General features: G+C 45.7%; 1 protein-coding gene across 1 annotated transcript; it reads right to left on the bottom strand.

Moving 5' to 3' along the window:
* Positions 1-10,779: 10,779 nt before the first annotated feature.
* ECHDC3 (enoyl-CoA hydratase domain containing 3) lies at positions 10,780-16,359 on the bottom strand. Its single transcript, XM_050324985.1, has 5 exons — positions 16,219-16,359; positions 16,000-16,121; positions 13,808-13,905; positions 12,785-12,985; positions 10,780-11,278 (listed from the first exon to the last, which is right to left on the bottom strand). The coding sequence occupies exons 1-5, from the start codon at positions 16,347-16,349 to the stop codon at positions 10,949-10,951; spliced, it is 882 nt and encodes a 293-aa protein (XP_050180942.1). The 5' UTR covers positions 16,350-16,359; the 3' UTR covers positions 10,780-10,948.
* Positions 16,360-17,889: the final 1,530 nt, after the last annotated feature.

Here is a 17,889-nt window from a genome sequence, read left to right as displayed (position 1 = left end):
AACCGAGGGCAGGATTTTAATTCAGGCAGTGGAGAGCCTGTCCTCTAGGCCCGTGTTCAAGATCACAAGAGTGTCAGAGCCCACATCAATTCAAGGACCAGCAGGAACACACCTGGCTCACAGCCATCTCTTGTACCTTTACAATGCTGCTGGTTCCTGCCTGTGCCAGTGCAGAGAGGCTTCCCAGGCTGCTTTTATCCCTGCTCACTCCGAGCTGCCTCTGTGACCTGTTCTTGCAGCTGGAAGAGCTAAAGCATGGGAAGCCCATGGTTCGTTTGCCTTTAAGGATATACCTGCCAGCTTCTCTGTAGGGAGTTTCCTGCACTGACACAGAGGCAGGGATCTGACTCATGGCAGCTGGAGACACCTCCTGGAAGAGCTGTCATGGAATAGCCACAGGCAGTCGTGATTCAGTCCTGAGCAGTCTCATTAGCACCTGGTTTCTTAATGGCATCCTGTATATACTTACCGGCTATTTTTGTACCCTCCGTGCAACCAACCACTGCCTTAACAGGAATGCTCTGTCCACATGAAAGTCTTTTGTTTTGTTTTGTTTTGCTTTTTTTTTGTTTTGGTTTTAATCTGTATGGAAATGCTTGCATAAACTTTTGCTTAAGCCCTTTAAAATTTAAGCTTATAATTAAGAATATTAAAAAAAACCCACCTTTGCTTAAAACTGATGTTCTGTACCTTTTTCCTAAAGCCAAGACTTTAGCTTCTTTGAAGACAAGATTCAAAAAAAGCCATTGCAAAAGTATTTATTTAGCACATTTTTGTTCTTAAAGTGCTGTCTTGCCAGGTCTGCTGTTATTGCTGCTTATCGCTCTGAGGCAACGTTTGCTTTTTGTTCCAAAAGTTTCAGCTGTTTGCTTTTAGGGATGTTGCCGGTGGTGGCTCAATATCTGGTTACAGATGGCCAGAGTCTGGAACGGCTTCTGCCTGAACCAGCTTCTCCGAGTCAGGGCAAGATCAGAGGTGGCAGAACGAGCCCTCAGGGCAGCTCTGCCTGGGCTGTCTGGGAGCACACCTGGACTGGACGGGGGGATTGGGGCTGTCTGCTGGAAAAGGCTGAATCACCACTGACAGGGATGACTCTGCTCTGAGTGGAGCCTTTGTAGTGAAACCTGGCAAAGCACTTGAATCACATCTTCCCCCCAGTCTGCTGGTGAGAGTTGTCCGGGAGCTGCCGGGCACAAAGCTGACAGAACCTCTACCCCTGACTCCTGCAGGGCTAGCCTGGGCTGGACCCCACTTGCCACCTTGCTGCTTATCGGTGTGCTTGTTGACCTGGCTGTGTTCCCCGCATTCCAGAGCTGCTCGCTGGATGTTGTTTGTTTGAATTCCTCTGCAGCTTCGGCACAGCCCCGTGTGTACTGACTCTTTCGGTGTTTGGAGTTGTAGACTTCCCTCACCGTGGCTTTGAACAACGTATGCGCTCCCCATCCTTCTACAGCGTGGGAATCTGGGGAGAATCAGCTGATTCCCTGAAATTCCAAATATTAATAATGGTATCATTATAGGTGGCCAAGCTCTCTTACTTTTCATGAAGCCAGTGAGTAAAGCTGAAGCTCAGATAAAGAGACACCTGGCATTTGCCTTTGTTCATATTTACAATAGTCTAATGATTACCTTCGCAGGCTCCTGCAAAGTGTTCACCTGCCCAGAGGGATGGAATGACTCTGCAGGATATCTGCATTACAATTGGAATATTGTTCCTGCTGGGAGAGGACTTGAGAGAATATTTTTATTTTTCAGCAGCTCCTGCTGTGCCTTGGCTTTTGCAGTCCATCTGGACTAACACCTTCAGCAGACTCTGGGCCAGCAGTGACAAGCACATTAGTTCATCACCAAGCTGTGAGTAGCACAGTTGATTAGTTTTTATCATTCACTGCTTTTAGTGTGTCACACAGAACTTTAGAACTTCCTTTACACGTGGGGAAACTGAGTAATGGAGAGGAGAGGTGGTGCCACTTAGTTCACCTGTTAAGGAGGGTGGAAGAGATGCTGGCTGGCTGAACTCTGGCTGGGAGACCTATCCTCTGGATTGCTACCTATTCCTGAAAATCTGGGGCATGAAGGCATGATTGTCACACTCCTGTCACCTCTCCTGCCTGGCTTGTGATCCACTCTACTAGGAAGGCCTTTCTGAATCCCTTCTTCCCTCCAGAACCTCTTACTAATCTACACAGACCCATCTGGATCTAAAACTAAGACTCCCAAGGAAAGCCACGACAGCCAGGCTCTCCCAGACTGTTCTGAACTGTCCAGGTCCCCAGACACAGCTGTATTTCTCACAGGTGCATTTCTTAAAGCAGAACAGGGTCTCCTCTTGCTTCCAGAGACCTTCCCAGAATTTGGTACCGAGTCTCGTTGTCTTGAATCAGACTGCAACTGGTCCTCCGAGTGAGGATGCAAAGGCAGGGGCTGCAGGGAAAGTGGGAGAAGAGAGTTCAGCCTCCTGAGCCGCGGGGCTTGCAGGAGTATTGTATTGTCTGACGTGTGCTGTTCCGAGAGCTGCCCGAATAGACCAGGGGCTCGTTCCCTGCGAGCACTGAAGCAGAAAAAAGGCCGGCAGAACCTGCCTGACGCACCAGCCGGGAGCCGCTTCAAGCTGTGAGCTGTCATTGCCCTCTGCTGACAGTTTGGTGCATGGGGCCGTCACCGTAAAATCGAGCGTTCTCAGTTCCAGAGCAAACAAGGATTTCCGAGGATCTGCAGTAAACTGAAGGAACCTCCCTCAGACAGAGATTTCTGGGGCTTAGTGCTGGATTTTTTTATGTCCTTTCTCACTGTTGTAGCTCAGATGCTACACATCAATCGCTCAATCACACATCAGTCATCCCACATCCAAGACAAGCCCAGTGTAAGCTGCTGTGCAAGACGTGGAGTGCACACAGAGTGACACCCAAGTTTCCCCTGGAGTCCTTGAGGCGTAGAGGGACAACACAGATAAAGCATAGTAAAAAAAAAAAGACTGATCAGCCCCATTTTACCTGTATATCACTGAGATGCTGAAAGGTCCAGCTGAGCCACAAACAGCAGCTCTGGTGCCCTGCCTGGAAGTCAGATGAATTCAAAGCAGAAATAAACCACAAGTCCTGACTGCAACGAGAACAGATCACACCCTTTGCATCTTCTTTCCTTGTTTTAAATTGTTTTCCTCACAAGGTTAGGTAGCTCCTTAGGTCAACCAAAGCTGAAATTCAAATGCTGTTTGGGGGCCAGCAGGTCAGGAAGCAATGACCTATGGTAAATAGGAGATTGCACTGGACAGTCACATTTCTTTTCTGCCTCTGTCAGTTCGTCCAAGGTCACAGTGGAGTTATGTGAGAAAGCCAGAAAGTGAATCAGTGGTGGGGTTTTTTGTTTGGTTTGGTTTCTTGCTGTTTGGTGGTTTTTTGTTTGTTTGTTTGGTTTTGGTTTTGTTTTGGGTTGTTTTTGTCCATGGCCTTAAAATCTGTTTTCTTCTTATTTACATTTCAGAATTATCTAACAAATGGCTATAGGAATGTCTTTAATTAAATATTATAGTGAGAAATGGGACAGAAAGGTCTAGGACATTTTAAAAATTGTTTTTTCAGCCTATGAACTGCCACTGAACTCTTTACCAGGACTTTTCCTGTGGCAGATTTACTGTTTGGGTTCTGCTGGTTTGGTCGTTGTGAGTGCTGAATAAATTGGTGTTGCATTTCAACCATCCAGTGCCTCATAGAGATTTCAGGCTGTCCAGGGAAATATTCCTGGGTTGTCTGCTCTGAATAAATGCTCATGTGGAAGAAGACTAAAAGCTTACAGGAATATCCACAGACACCAAAGAAAAAGGACTTTCATCTTTGACAACTTCCATTTTACCATGCTGAGTACAGGGTGAGGACCAAGTGTGTTCTCACAGGCTCTGTAAAAGGATGAAAGTCTTCTCTTGCTGCCAGACAAATGCTATTCCCCTACTCAAGCAGCAAAGGCTTCTGATTCCAGCAGCTAAAACCAGTTTCCAAGCCCAATTATGGGGAGGAGACACCAAAATCTAAATTCCTGTGAATTGTAATGGTGTCACTGCATTAAGTAGATTACAGCAAGAATAAAAGCAACAATAAGTAGTAGTGTTGATAATTAATAATTACCTCAGGCTGATTGTCTTTGCATGAATATTCTTGCTGGTCCCAGTGAAAAAGGGGTAAATTAGGTCAGTTTTTCACTCCTCTGTGTGGGTGCACCTTGGTGTTTCTCCTGCAGGGCCTCCTTTCAGAGAGCCAAATTCTCTCACTGCCCTGCTCTTTCATCTGTTATTTACATTATCTTTCATTTCTTACAGGTTTTGCATTAAAACCCAATGTTTTCCCCCACAGCAGTATTGATGGCCGTGATACCAGGTTTTAAAATATGATGTGGTTATTTTGTACAGCTTTACAAATTTGTGGACTTGTAGGAAAAAAAAAAAAAGTTAAGCCCCAAGGAGGGAGGGGAAAAGCAGAATAAGAAAGAATTCCATCAAAAACAACAACAGCAAACAAATAAAAAAAGAAAAAAAAGAAAAAAGCACCCTAATTTAAACTATGTATAACCTAATCTAGTGAGGTCTTGAAAGAGAAGGGGGATTAACTCAGAAGTATTCACCATGTCTATATTTATAGACCATCCTAACACTCAGAAGAGAAGATTTTGTAACATGATTAAAACCTTAAACAACAGATGATAAAGTTTTAATAGCATGAAGGATGTATTTCATTAAACACGTACAGGAAGCCAAATATTAATTTCTAGGCTGAGGAACACAAGAGGAGGATGACTTCATGTGCTCGCTTGCTTTTTCCTTTCCCCCATGTTCTCTGTACAGTTTCCTAATTCTTTATGGTTTCCCTCCAGAGGCATCACTCAATGTCTACACTGGGAATGATTTTGGGCCGGGAAGTGCAGAAGACGGAAGCAGGGATATCTATCACATTATCCTTGATGCTGACAGGGCAGGGATGGCAGGCAAAACATCCCTCATCTTTCCAAACATGATTTCATCCCCTGTAATTGTTTAGAGGAGGACAGGTCTGGAATAAAACCCGAGTGCCACTTCGGAAGGCCTGACGCCTTCTCTGTCATCAGCAGCAGAGGCACCTGAATGTCAACATTCTCTTACTGCAGTCAATTTGTCCTTAAAAACTCCTTCAGAAAGCAGGATATGGCTGGAGCTTCCACTCCCGAGACATGGCTCATTACATCAGACTTCCTGACACGTGGCTCGAAGGAGCGAAAATGTTGCCAATCCATCCCCATTCCGCCTCCACAGGAGGGGACATCGGGCCTTCAGCACAACCAGTGGGTGAGATCAACACCTGTGTCCATGTGAAGTCCAACAGGGCAACTTGCACTGCCATGCAAGTTACTTTAAAGAGTTGGGTTTGTTTTTACCTGGGCTGGAGGAACGTTTATTTTCAGTGAACTCGGAGGGAAAGTCAAAGTCTCTCATGTTAAGCAGCCAGGAACAATAATCATGCATCAAAGCCATGGATCTGGCTTAACTTTCAGTAGTTCAAATTCAGATATTTTATCACCTGGTTGTGTTTTCAATTTTTTTTCTCTTAACATGATCAATAAAATATGCAATAACACTGTGATGCTCCCGTTGTCACGACGCCGGGATACAAATATTTAAAATAAGTATTAATGTTTTAAAACTCATAGCATGGAAATTACCACAGTTGGCCACATCAGAGTTGAATAAACTTATTTTTCCCCTTTCCAAATACACAATGGTATTGTGGGTACATGTCTGCTATTTTCTTTTTGGAAAAGCTATGGCTTTGACAAAAATAATTCCTAATATTGACAACGAGCAGCCAGGAGATGGTACATTATACTATGGAGAGTGAGAAGTGTAAACCTCTGATGGATTTTTCCTTCCTTTGTGAGTGTAAACCAGGATGGGGATGCATTATTCAGTAGTGAAATTCAGAATTAGTATAATTGAGGTGCAATGCCAGTGGAATCAAGACAAATGAATCCTCCTCGTTGCAGTATGAGATTTGTCCTATAGCTTTAGGTCTTCATGGAAATTTAACCATTTGTCTCTTCTCCTTATTGCTTAGAGAAGGCAGCCAGCATTTCCATGAGATTATTTAAATGTAGAGTTATTAGAAAAGTTTGCAGCTACAGAGACAGATGGGTTTTACATAAAATCCCTGCTCTTTGTAGCAGCCCAGTGTGATATTGAGCAAGATAATGGTCAGAAAGTACATTGCCAGGCTCCTAATGAGAAACTGTTGACAGTAGAATTACCCCAACATTCATCAAAAAGCCAATAAACGTCAAGCAAGGGGCCTTTGATGCAGTGGCTCATAATTCCTGTTCAGAAGCCTTTGCAGTCACTTCAGGGCACACAATCACCCTGCGTTTCTGCTGATTTCACCAAAAACTTTGTTGCTGAAGAATTACAGGGAGCAGGTGTCAGCATGCCCCGGTTCCAGCGCCACGGGCTCACCGTGACACCTCAGGCACAGCACATTTGGCCTCAATTTCCCCATCTGCAAGACAGGAATGACAGTACAGGAATCACCCAGAGGCAATTCTGTGAAGGACACGGTGTTGGCATCCAAATGCTCACAAATCATGAGCTAGACAGGAAGAACTCCGATGCTGACTCCTGCCAGTGAGGGAGTCGTGAATTTTTAATGTTAGCTGTGTCCAGCTTTTTGGGAACCTTTGCAGTTCATATTTTCAAGCTCTCCCCTCCACAGCTACAGGAGATTACTTAAAACTGAGGTGAAACTAATTCTCACCCAGGTTGATGGATCCTGCATTGGGCAGCCTTAAGGAGGTTCTATGAAAGCTCAGATAAACTGTTCTTTGGCCCTGTGGAACACAGAGGGTGTAAATACCTTGCCTGTCACCCAACTCCTCTGTTTGTCTTCAGCAAATATCCCCCAAGTGATGTGGTGAGGCAGGTCCATGAATTAGGAACAGCCTTGAGCTGAGTGTTCCTCTCCTTGTCTCTGCTCCCTGGCTTTAGGTTTGCCTTGTCCAGGAGGGGAGCCTGAAGCCACATCACAAGTGACGTGACCACACCCTCTAGATTTTGCCTGTATATATCTTTTCTAAAGTTTCCAGGTAAAGGCTCAGAGCCATTCTTCTAAGGCTCCATGCACCCTGAGGTAGTTCAGTCCATCCATACTGGCCATTCCTTGCCTGTACTTTCTTGACCAGTTTGCATTCCAGCTGTTCCTGTGCATACGGACACAAAACACATCCCTGTTGGTCATTTCCAGGGACAAGCTGCATCCCAGAGGCTGTGTGAAGATGGGGTTGTGCTTTGTTTCCAGAGGAGGCTCAGTGTGTGCCACATGCTATCATTGTCACTTGAAACTGGGCTAATTACCTGGCAGACATTGCTGCAGAGAGCTCCTTTAATAAAAATGAATGGGGTGACAGGGAATAGGCTCCTTGCTATTTTGGGACAAACTCTTCCCTCGGGCAGCAGATAACCACGGTGGTAAGGCTCCCAATCCATCATTTGGTTTGCTGTTTCTTGGCTGTAGAACTTAATTAACAATTCTGGAACTGCTCTGTTTCCCGGGGATAGCTTGTAAGTCCATTAAATTAAACAATAAAGGCAGATGTGGGCAAAAATAAAAATCCCATGCAAGTCCGAAATGAAAAATTGTTTTGTCAGTCTTCAGGGGCCAGTGCTGGAATGTTATAAAACCTGTTGAAGTTTTTCTGTCTAGTGATTCAAGCAAGAGATAAATGTTCCTGTGGATGCCACCATTCGTGGAACTGATGATTACTAATTAAACAGGCATGTAGTGACAGGAAAAGGAGGAATGGTTTCAAACTGAAAGACAGTAGGTTTAGGTCAGATACTGGGCAGAAATTCTTTCCTGTGAGGGTGGTGAGGCACTGGCACAGGTTGCCCAGAAAAGCTGTGGCTGCCCCATCCCTGGAAGTGTCCAAGGCTGGGTTGGAGGGGCTTGGAGCAACCTGGGCTAGTGGAAGGTGTCCCTGCCATGGCAGGGGGGTTGGAACAAGATGATCTTTAAGGTGCCTTCGAGCCCAAACCATTCTATGATGATTCGATGATTCTATAATTGCATAATTATTTGATTGCATGAAATAGTACAAATATTGTGAAAACTGAGTTAAAAACCTATTTTTTCTATTCAAGATCTGCAAGTACAAGACAAACATTGGTCCTACCTGTGAATTAGGCTGAAAAACACCATGAGCCTTCCCAAGAAGTGTCCTTTAGGATCTGAACTCAGCTGTCCAGAACATTGTACTCCTCAGCATCCCCGGACTGGAACTGTGAAGGAGCTCGAGGCATTATGGTGCTTGGTGTTCTACAGGGAAAGCCAAGGAGAAGGTAACAGTCCTAACCTTTCCCTATCACGTAACCAATTTTTGGACACCATTTCTGATAGTTAACTCCCCCTCCCAACACCACTTTACCTTGCTCAAGTGTGCCTGTTCTTAACTTCCATTAATTCTGCTCATAGTGAAAAGGTTTAGGAGACCTCTCTGTCTTTGGAATATCAGTGTCCTACAAGGACATTCAAACTGAATCAATCCATGTGCAGGAATAATTTGATTCCACTGTGATACAACTATATTATTTCAAATGAAGTAATTATTCTTTTAAAATGCATTTTTTTCCCTTCAAAAATTGCAAGCAGGAGTTAATAATAATAATAATAATGCCAAAGCCCATCCAGTGTAGATGGCAATCAACTGCAGAATATTTTCTAAATATCTGAAAGAATGTGCTCATCTAAACTGTCACTTTTGCTTTAAGATGGCCAGTGAAACCATTTTATTACTGCAGTTAGCTGGAAAGAGCACTGTTCTGCAAAAATCAGATAATGTACTTATTTCTAAAAGCCTGGAACAAAAGAGCCAGTTGAGATTTGCTGAGTAGTTGCAAGATAGCCATTAAATATAAATATTTTTAAAAACAATTTACTCTTTCCTAATGCTTTTAGAGCAGCATGTGGGAACAGAGTCTAAGTGCAGCATCTTACTGCATTGAAAAGGACATGATGAAGGTTATTGGGCTCCAGATTTAACTCTTCTCTCTCTTAATTGCTCATAACAGTTCCTAACTTGTATTAACCGTGTGAGGTTTTTTTATAAACTTACCCGTCTTTACAGGTGGTAACAATAAAAGTTTATATTTTTAAAACAAATAGTCCCAATGTACCCCTTTTTTCTGATTTCTATAGAAACAAACTATGCTGAGTGGGGAATTCAAGCTTAAGTTTCCATTCCTCAAAGCAAAAACTGCAGCAGAACTGAAAATTTCTCTTTTCCACCTGTAGATGGGAAAGGGAATTGCTTTGTGGGGCTGGATGTGTATAAATGGTAAAATATTTGTATCACTGGTTTCAATAAGAGGCCTGTGGGGACAGTCCTGGGACTTTCCTGGGGATCTGATTCACTCCAGTGGGGAACTGAGGAAGGAACTCACATTCAGCCAGCCAGGGAACCAAGGACATGGGAGCAACATACCTTAAAAAAATCCTTCCTGATTCATGATACTTCCACATTTGGAGTTTTGGGAGCCATAGGTTGGATTAATTTGATCTAACTGAAGACATCTAAGTCTGTGCTTAGCACTTTGGGCTACTTGTACTGTCAACAAAGAATAAAAGGCCCATCCGTGCAGTGATTCGCCTGATCTCGCTTAGATGTCTGTTTAAGGATGAGATGGATGAGCCTCCATGATTTGGCTATGTGGAACTTGGGGAAGAAATGCCTTTGCTGGGAGGCCATCCCATGTTGGTCACCATGGATTGGTATCAAGACTTGCATCACTCAGTATCACCATCAGCATGAGATCCTCAGCAGTTTGGGCACAACCAGTATAAAGGGATGTGAACTGGTCCACTGCTGGGCTGCCAAGCTGGTTACCTACACAACCTGACCTACAGAGAGGGTGGAGGAAGCAGGGCTTGTTCAGGCTGGCAGAGAGATCAGTGTGGTGTAAGTGCAGCCTGTGACTGCTTGAAGACAGTTACACAGATAATGGAGCTGGAGTTTTCTCAGCAATGTCAGATAATGTAACCAGGGGCAATGGACAAAAATTCTGCTTCAAGGCTCAGACTGGACATTACCAAGAAATATTTCACCAGGAGGGTTGCAAAGCACTGTAAGAGATTGCCCAGAGGAGTAGCTGAATCCCTGCTGTAGGAGGTTGTCAAGTCTGTAAATCCATGGCTGAGCTGCTCCAGTGCTGGTAAAAACCCGGCTTTGAGTACAAGGATGGACTTGCCAACTATCAGATCCAAGATTCTGTGATAAACTGAAGACAAACAGCCTGAAAATTACAGCTGGGTCAAGTCACTGCCAGGTGGGGATCTCTGCTGAAGCCCACGGGGTGGCTTTCACCCCAAGCCATGCTCATCCTCCCTGGAGTCAACAGCACAGTTCTCTAGAGCTGGGACAAGCTGACAGTAGAAAACCAGGATTTGCTATGGGATCCATCCAGTTCCTAAGCAGACATATCCATAAGGAGCAATGGATCACTGTTACAGGCTTCTGTCTGTAACACCCAAACAGTCCTGGAATCCATTATGATATGTACTACCATCATCTCTGGCATGTGCCCAAGCCCTTTAATTCTCTGTTAATAAATGGAAATTCTCACCCAGAACTATGGGGAGAGGTACTGAACAGGATGATCTGAGCTCCCTCTCAGTCTCTGTGACTCCCTGAGTAACCTGGGACATCTTAAACTGATTTTTGCAGCACAGAGTTCCTCCTAAAACCACAAATTAAATTCACTGCTGAGAAAACCCATTTTCTTTGATTTTTCTTAACATTTATTACATACTCAGAATGAATTTATTGTGTCTGGCATATGCAAGAAGACAAATTTAACTTTCAGTAAGAACAAAAATATAGTTCCCAAAGGCAACTGCGTGAAGAATCATAAAGCACAGCTAAGGTTAGTTAAAAGAGACAGGACTCATTTCTTCTCCTCCTGAGAGTGTGTCCAGACTGGCTTACGCTTCTGGATAAAGGCTTCGATACCCTCCTGCCCATCTCTCAAAGTCAGATTGTCTACCATGACCTGAGTAGTCATTTTGTAAGCAGTGTCCAGGTCCTGGGTTATCTGTCTGTAGAAGGTGGCTTTCCCCAGGGCCAGGACGGACTTGCTGCTCTCACAGATCTTGTGAGAGATTTTCATGGTCTCTTCTTCCAGCCTGTCTTCCGGCACCACCTTGCTGACGAGCCCGTGCATCAGCGCTTCGTGAGCAGAGAGAGGCTCCCCCGTGAACAGCATCTCCAGAGCCACCTGAACGAGGGAAAATATTGAGTTCAGTCAATCCAATGGCTTTACTGCTTTGCTTTGTTTGGGGAGTTTCAGCCTCTGCCTCCTCCAAGTACAAGTCACTCTTTTAACAAATGTTAAGACTTCGATCTTCTGGCCTCTTAAAGTGCCAAGGACACGTTAAGAGGGTTCGGCAAAGAGGAGGACTAAGTCTAAAGCTCGTCTCCTCAAACCTGCCCACTGATTCCAGCTGCCCTAGGCTGACACCTCTGGCTTTCTCTTCAAAAGCCCACAACCTCTACTGATTGCTGTAGGAATTCAGAGAGATGTGGATCACCTACAATGTCAAATGACTGAACCTGGTATTTTAAGCTGGGCATACGCGCAGCTTTTGAAAACACCTGCCTTAGTTTTAAGTTTGGTATGGGTGGTTTTAAATATGCACTTCATATAGCCACAGCTAATTCAGTCTCCTGCTGCTTCCAGCATCTGGTACTTGAGGTTTCACATTAAAAAATCCCCCAAATGCTCAGCGACTGTCCAATGTGATACATCAATGAGGATTTTTTTCCAGGACTCCTCATGCACTCCACCAATGCCTGAATCATAAAAGCTGATTATCCTCATTAGTATCTTTGAAACAATGGCAACATTTCACTTGTTAAGAGGTAAAATCAGCAATCCTGGGAACTGCAGGGAATGTTCTTTGCTACTTTGACAAGGTGGCACAGGGAAAAGTATATCCCACACATTCTAAAAAGGGAATCACACCCCCAAGAAACACTAATTCAGAAATAGTTACAACTGTACACTCCAGCAGACTTGGAAAAAACCCCATGGACTATATTTGAACAGGATGGCCTCACAGATGGGAAATTTCAAGCTGAAGCTCTTATCCAGCAATGGGATTTGTGCTGCATCTCAGCAGAGCCCTGCTGGGCTTGGAGAGTCTGTCTGCATAAATCCAACTGGATCAGAACTTAAAATTCCTGTTCTCAGTTACGGAAGCTTTGCAGGTCGTACCATTTTTGAGGCAGTGAGAGATGTGCAGCCACAATCAGCAGGACATGAGACAGGAAGATAGTACAGGAGGGTTTCAGATGCTATTTAGAGCATCTTGCTCTACAGCCAGGCAGATCATGCTGGCAGTGAAATGTCACTGCCTGGTGAGAATTGGTATGTCAGTGGGATTGTTATCCTGAACTTGCAGGGGTTTCCTCCTCAGGGGAGAACATCATGGGCTAAAGCACAGAGCTGTCTGCTGGGAAGGAAAGGGATCACTGAGCTGCTGTGCTGCTGAGATGAGCTCGTGCTGGCTGGAATGGCATCAGTGGGAAGCTGCTTTCCCTAAGCAGAGTTCATCCCTTTATTATTTGTCCCAGTCCAAAGAGTTATGGAGATGCTTTTTGCAGCAGAGTATTCTGAGTGTTGTACTGCAGGAAAATAAAGTTCAGGCGACGGAACTAAAACTCCTGACGTGGGAACCTACTTTTTGCAAAACTACAAATAATGCCTGGGAAGGCAGCCTACCTTTCTAGGAAGAGATCTGCCCAAGGCCACAGCTGGTGTGGAGCAAAACAGCCCAATGTTTACCCCAGGAGTAGCAAACTTGGATTTCTCACTTGCCACGGCGATGTCACAGCTCGCCACGAGCTGACAGCCTGCTGCTGTAGCCAAGCCGTTTACTTGGGCAATCACTGGCACTGGAAGCTTCTGGATTAAAGTCATAACCTGCATGGACAAAGAAAGAGATCAGCATCGAAATTTAGGAAGACACGATCCTGTTTTGGAAGCCCCCAAAAGTACCTTTCTCTCTCTACTGACCAAAAAAAAATACACCTCAAAACTGTTGGATTTGGGCTCCTTCAGCTGTAGCTTTCACAGCATTCCGTAGGTACGGATTTGGCAACGTGTACAGAGATCATTATTACTGCAGGAACTGGAATAAAAGGTTTCAAAGGACTTTCTGCTGTCACACTGAGCAGGATTAGGGATCAAATTCTAGCACTGTCACAATCAAAGGGGGTTTTGCTATTCCCTCCAAAGGCTCCACGATTCACTTTTAACATCCCACCCTCCAGGAGTGTGTCTTTGTAACAAGAACTTGCATGTTCTGCTGCTGGAACAACCTGTGAGTCAGATCTTATTTCCACATTGTCTGCTTGATGTTTAAGCTGGTCTTGAGCTCCCAACGAGATGCTGGGAAAGAACATTGGATTACAAGTGATGTGAAGGTGCTTATCCCTAGATTTTTAGGAATGACGTTGCCCAAATACTCAGCTGCAAGGAACAGTGGCTAAACTAAGGAACACACTGTGACTGTACCCATTGCTGGAGACGTGCATGTTGTCATTGCAGCCCTTTTATTTACATGCAGAGAAATCCAGGGAAACATAAATTCACCGTTAAAATAGCAGAGCAGCACAAAGCAAGGAATCTGGAGCAAAAGCCTGTGCTTTAGAGCAAGCAAGTGAGCAGTGCTGTCCTTCCTCAAACCAGTGCTTGCTCTCAAATACCAAACACAAGCAGTGTCACTCAAAAAGGACTGCTCACCTCTGCACATAACTCAAACACTTGGGAATGATGCTTCACATCATCTTCCGTTGACAGTTCCTTTAAATCATGGCCGGAACAAAACACAGGTCCTTCAGCTGCGAAGAATTTCAGGAAAAGTCAGTCTGAATTAATCAAGAGACCAGGGGCAATGACACATCAGTACCCCAGCTGAAGAGATGTCAGTGAGATGTCCATGGTCAAAAAGGAGTTTGGGGAGGGAGTTTTGCACAGAGTTGGAAAATGTTGTGTTCTGGGCTTTGTGACAACTTTAAATTGCCACAATGTAACACTTAACCACAGGAACACCCATAAACACTTTTCAAGGCCTAGTTTTACTTCCATTCCAGTTAACTCAGTTATAAATAAGGCTCTGAGCCCATTTTCTTGTAAGGATACTGTTCAAAAGTGCTCCTTGGTGCAACACAAACTGGTCAGCTGGAGCAAGGCTGGAGTGCTCTGCTCTCAGACTGATAAACACAGTCAAGTACCCAGAATTAATTATTAACATTTGCTAAATAAGCATCGATATTTTTTGTGACATGGTGTTCAAGGTCAGAGTGGGAAAAAAAAAAAAGAGATTATTCTGCTAGAGGAGAACCAGAAGGATTGTTGGGGTGTTGTTACTGCTAGAGCTGTCATCTAGAGAATCACCAAAAAGTATGGTCAGGGTTTGGGCAGCAAACCAGCAGGTTTTTGTGGAATTAAGCTTTGGATTTGCTAAGATCAAAACACCCTTTACAGGTGTGCAATCCTTACAACAGTTTTCCTTTGTCATGAGGATATGTGCTATGAGAATAAACCAATGTGGGGCTTTTTAATCCTTCGGGACTTCTCAGATATTTGCCTGGATATGACATTTCCAGCTACAACTATGTAAGACCCAACCTGGATTTTTTTCTTAAGGGTCAGAAAGAAACACACAGTTATTGTCAGTCAGCTCATGGGATCAGCAATATATATCTGAAAATTAATCACATCTGCATTTATGCCTCATTGAAGAAGAATCCACTGCAATGTCTGTGTTAAAGACCCAAAGCATTCCCTGAGAAGTCTCTTATTTTCTTGAAATTTCTTCTGGCAATCAACAGGAACATGCAATTCCTTTTTAAACTAAAACCCCAAGTGCAACTGTGCTCACAAACTGCCACACCACTGTACTCCCAACCTGGAACTGCTGTTGGAAATGTTGAATGTGTGTATTTAAACTCACCCCTGTGGAGTCAGCTCACTTCCACTTGTGTGTGTGCACTAACACACAGTGTTTTCCTCTCAATACAGGAAAAAGCATCATCCTAAATTAACAAACCAATTTCTCTGAGATGTTTGGAAAGGGGGCAGAGGAAGGTTATCTTAAAATAGCAGAAGAAAAAAGATGGCTTAAGAAAGGCTCAAGTTTCATTATCTTCAAGAACTCTCCAGGTTAATACCTAAATGGAAGGAAACTGTAACAGGCTCAGAGAGAGACTGTTTTACATGCGTGGGTTATGGGTGACTGTGGTATTGATATTATAGTCTCTGCTTCCTCTGAGAGTTTTAAAAACAGTTCTGACAAACCAGTGTCAATAATTTGGCTGATCCTGGCTCTGAGGAGAACAGAGCACTTCGTTTGCAGAACCCTTGTTTACTTGCAGAACCCTGTTTACTCCAGTCTGGATCTGTCACCAAAGGCAACAAGTGCCATCCCAGCTCAGCCTGTTCCTGCACAAAGCCCGCATCTGGGAATGTCACTGCTTTACTATGCTAACTATTAGAACTCCCGTTCTGTTTGGCTTTTGTTCTGTTTAAAGTATTCTTCAGACGTAGTTTTAGAGCAAATTATTTCACCCGCTGATTGATTTCGCAAAAGGAGGCAGCTCACCGACTGTAAACACGCTGCACGGCCCGGCTGTGAAGCACGGACGTCTCGGCGCGTGTTTCTGCTTAGACGTGTTGGTTAAAAACAAAACCGTAACAAAACCCAAGCGAGTTGTTAACGCCGCGTCCGAGAACGAGGAATTAAGTACGTGAGAGCGGGAAGTGCGATGAGTACACAGGAATACAGGGGCGAGGCCTGAGGGGTGCAGGAGGCCGCGGGGGTGGCAGGGACACAACACCATAGCAGGTCCCTTCCGTCCCCTTTCCCGCTATTCCGAGGGAGGCTGGGGTTCAATCCCGGTGTGCGCCCCATCCCCGCCCGCGCCCCGCGGTACCCGCGATGACGATGACGCGGAGCTCCCGGCTCTTCACGTCGTGCAGCAGGTCCTGCCTCAGGCACCGCAGCATGGGCAGGGACAGCGCGTTCCGCCGCCGCGGGTTGTTCAGGACGATGGTGCTGCGAAACCCGGCAGAGACAGACACAGCGGGGTTACCCTCACGGAGCGCCACCCCGGGCCCCCGCCGGCTCGGTGCCCCCCGCCGCCCCCGCTCACCGCACGCCCCCCGCCTGCCGCCGCACCGTCAGCGGCTCCGCCGGCGGCTCCTGCCCGGGCCCCGCGGCCGCGGCGCTGCCGAAGGCGGCCGTGAGGGGCCTCCGCAGGCGGCAGAGCCGCGCGGCCGCCATGCCTGAGGAGGGCGCCGGGCCGGGCCGGGCGGGGCGGAGCGGGGCGGGCGGCGCTGCCGAGCTGAGGGAGCGCCGGGACTCAGAGCCGGTCACGGTGCAAGAGACTTCTGAGGTCAGCGAGTCCACCCCGTGACCGACCACCACCGTAAAGCACTAGAGCAGGGCACCGAGACTTTCCTTAAACACCAGGCCATGTCCAGTCTTTCCTTAAACGCCTCCAGGGACGGTGACTCCACCACCTCCCCTGGGCAGCCCGTTCCAATGTCTGACCATCCTTTCCTTGAAGAAATTCCTCCTGATGTCCAACCTAAACCTCCCCGGTCCTCGTGTTGTGTTGCTGGTTGTCTGGGAGAAGGGACCGACCCCTGCCTGGCTACACCCTCCTTTCAGGGAGTTGTAGAGAACGATAAGGTGACAGAATCACAGAATAATTAGGGTTAGAAGGGACCTCTGGAGATCATCCAGTCCAACCCCCTGCCGAGGCAGGGTCACCTGGAGCAGGTGGCACAGCAATTCGTCCAGGTGGGTTTGGATGTCTCCAGAGAGGGAGACTCCACGCCCTCCCTGGGCACCCTGTTCCAGTGCTTTGCCACCCTCCATGGAAAGAAGTTCTTCCTCATGTTGAGGATTTAGTTGTGTTTTAATTTATGGCCTTTAGATCTCCCCAAGCCTCCTCTTATTAAGGGTAAACATCCCCAGCTCCCTCAGCTGCTCCGCAGCAGACTTGTGCTTCACACCCTTCCCCAGCTCCCTTCCCTTCTCTGGAAGGTCCCTCCAGCACCTCAATGTCCTTCTTGTCGTGAGGGGCTGAAAACTGAACACGGGATCGACGTGTGGCCCCACCAGTGCCAAGTCCAGGGGGATGCTCTGCTTCTTGTGAAAGATCACTTCAAGGCCAAGAGTAACCAGTATGGGATGAAATTCAGTTCTGTGGGGCTTGTGTGTCGTATACTTAGGAATTATTATTAAGATTGTAGTTTATTCACTGGGAGCTCATCATCGTGGTCATGGAGTAGACCTTGTGTGTTCTAACTGGTTCCACACAGTCAGTCTGTGGTCCCTATGGTGCATCCAAGAAAAAAAAAAAAAGGCAAATGTGATTTTAAGAGGTGATTTGGTGATTTTAAACTTCAAACGTGATTTTAAATTTCAAAGTATTTTTATATATTCACAGCTTAATTACTGCATATGCTTCTGATCACCCACATTCCAGAAACCAGGCTAAAAGAGGGGCAGGGAGAATAGGAGCAGCATAGAACAGAGAGTCTGTTACGAGGGATGAGGGGAACGTTGTTCCTTGAGTCCACCAAGACAGATACAAAAGGATTTATGGCTGCTGTCTTGAGGACAAGCATTTTGCATCTGAGGAGACAAAGATGAAGAACCATGTGGGCACTGCAGCAAACAGGTATACACTGAGCATTAACATGTCAGATCCAGAAATGAAGGGACAAAGACACTGCCATCGGAGGAGTGAGGCTGTGAAACAGCCCTGCCATAGAAGCCACGTGGATAAAACCTGTTTTGGGTTGTTCTTTTT

This window comes from Myiozetetes cayanensis, unplaced genomic scaffold (assembly GCF_022539395.1).
Source record: "Myiozetetes cayanensis isolate MyiCay16 unplaced genomic scaffold, myiCay2020 scf3, whole genome shotgun sequence".
Taxonomy (NCBI): Eukaryota; Metazoa; Chordata; class Aves; order Passeriformes; family Tyrannidae; genus Myiozetetes; species Myiozetetes cayanensis.
The sequence above is the reverse complement of the archived record's forward strand: the minus strand, read 5'-3'. Positions and strand labels throughout refer to the sequence as shown.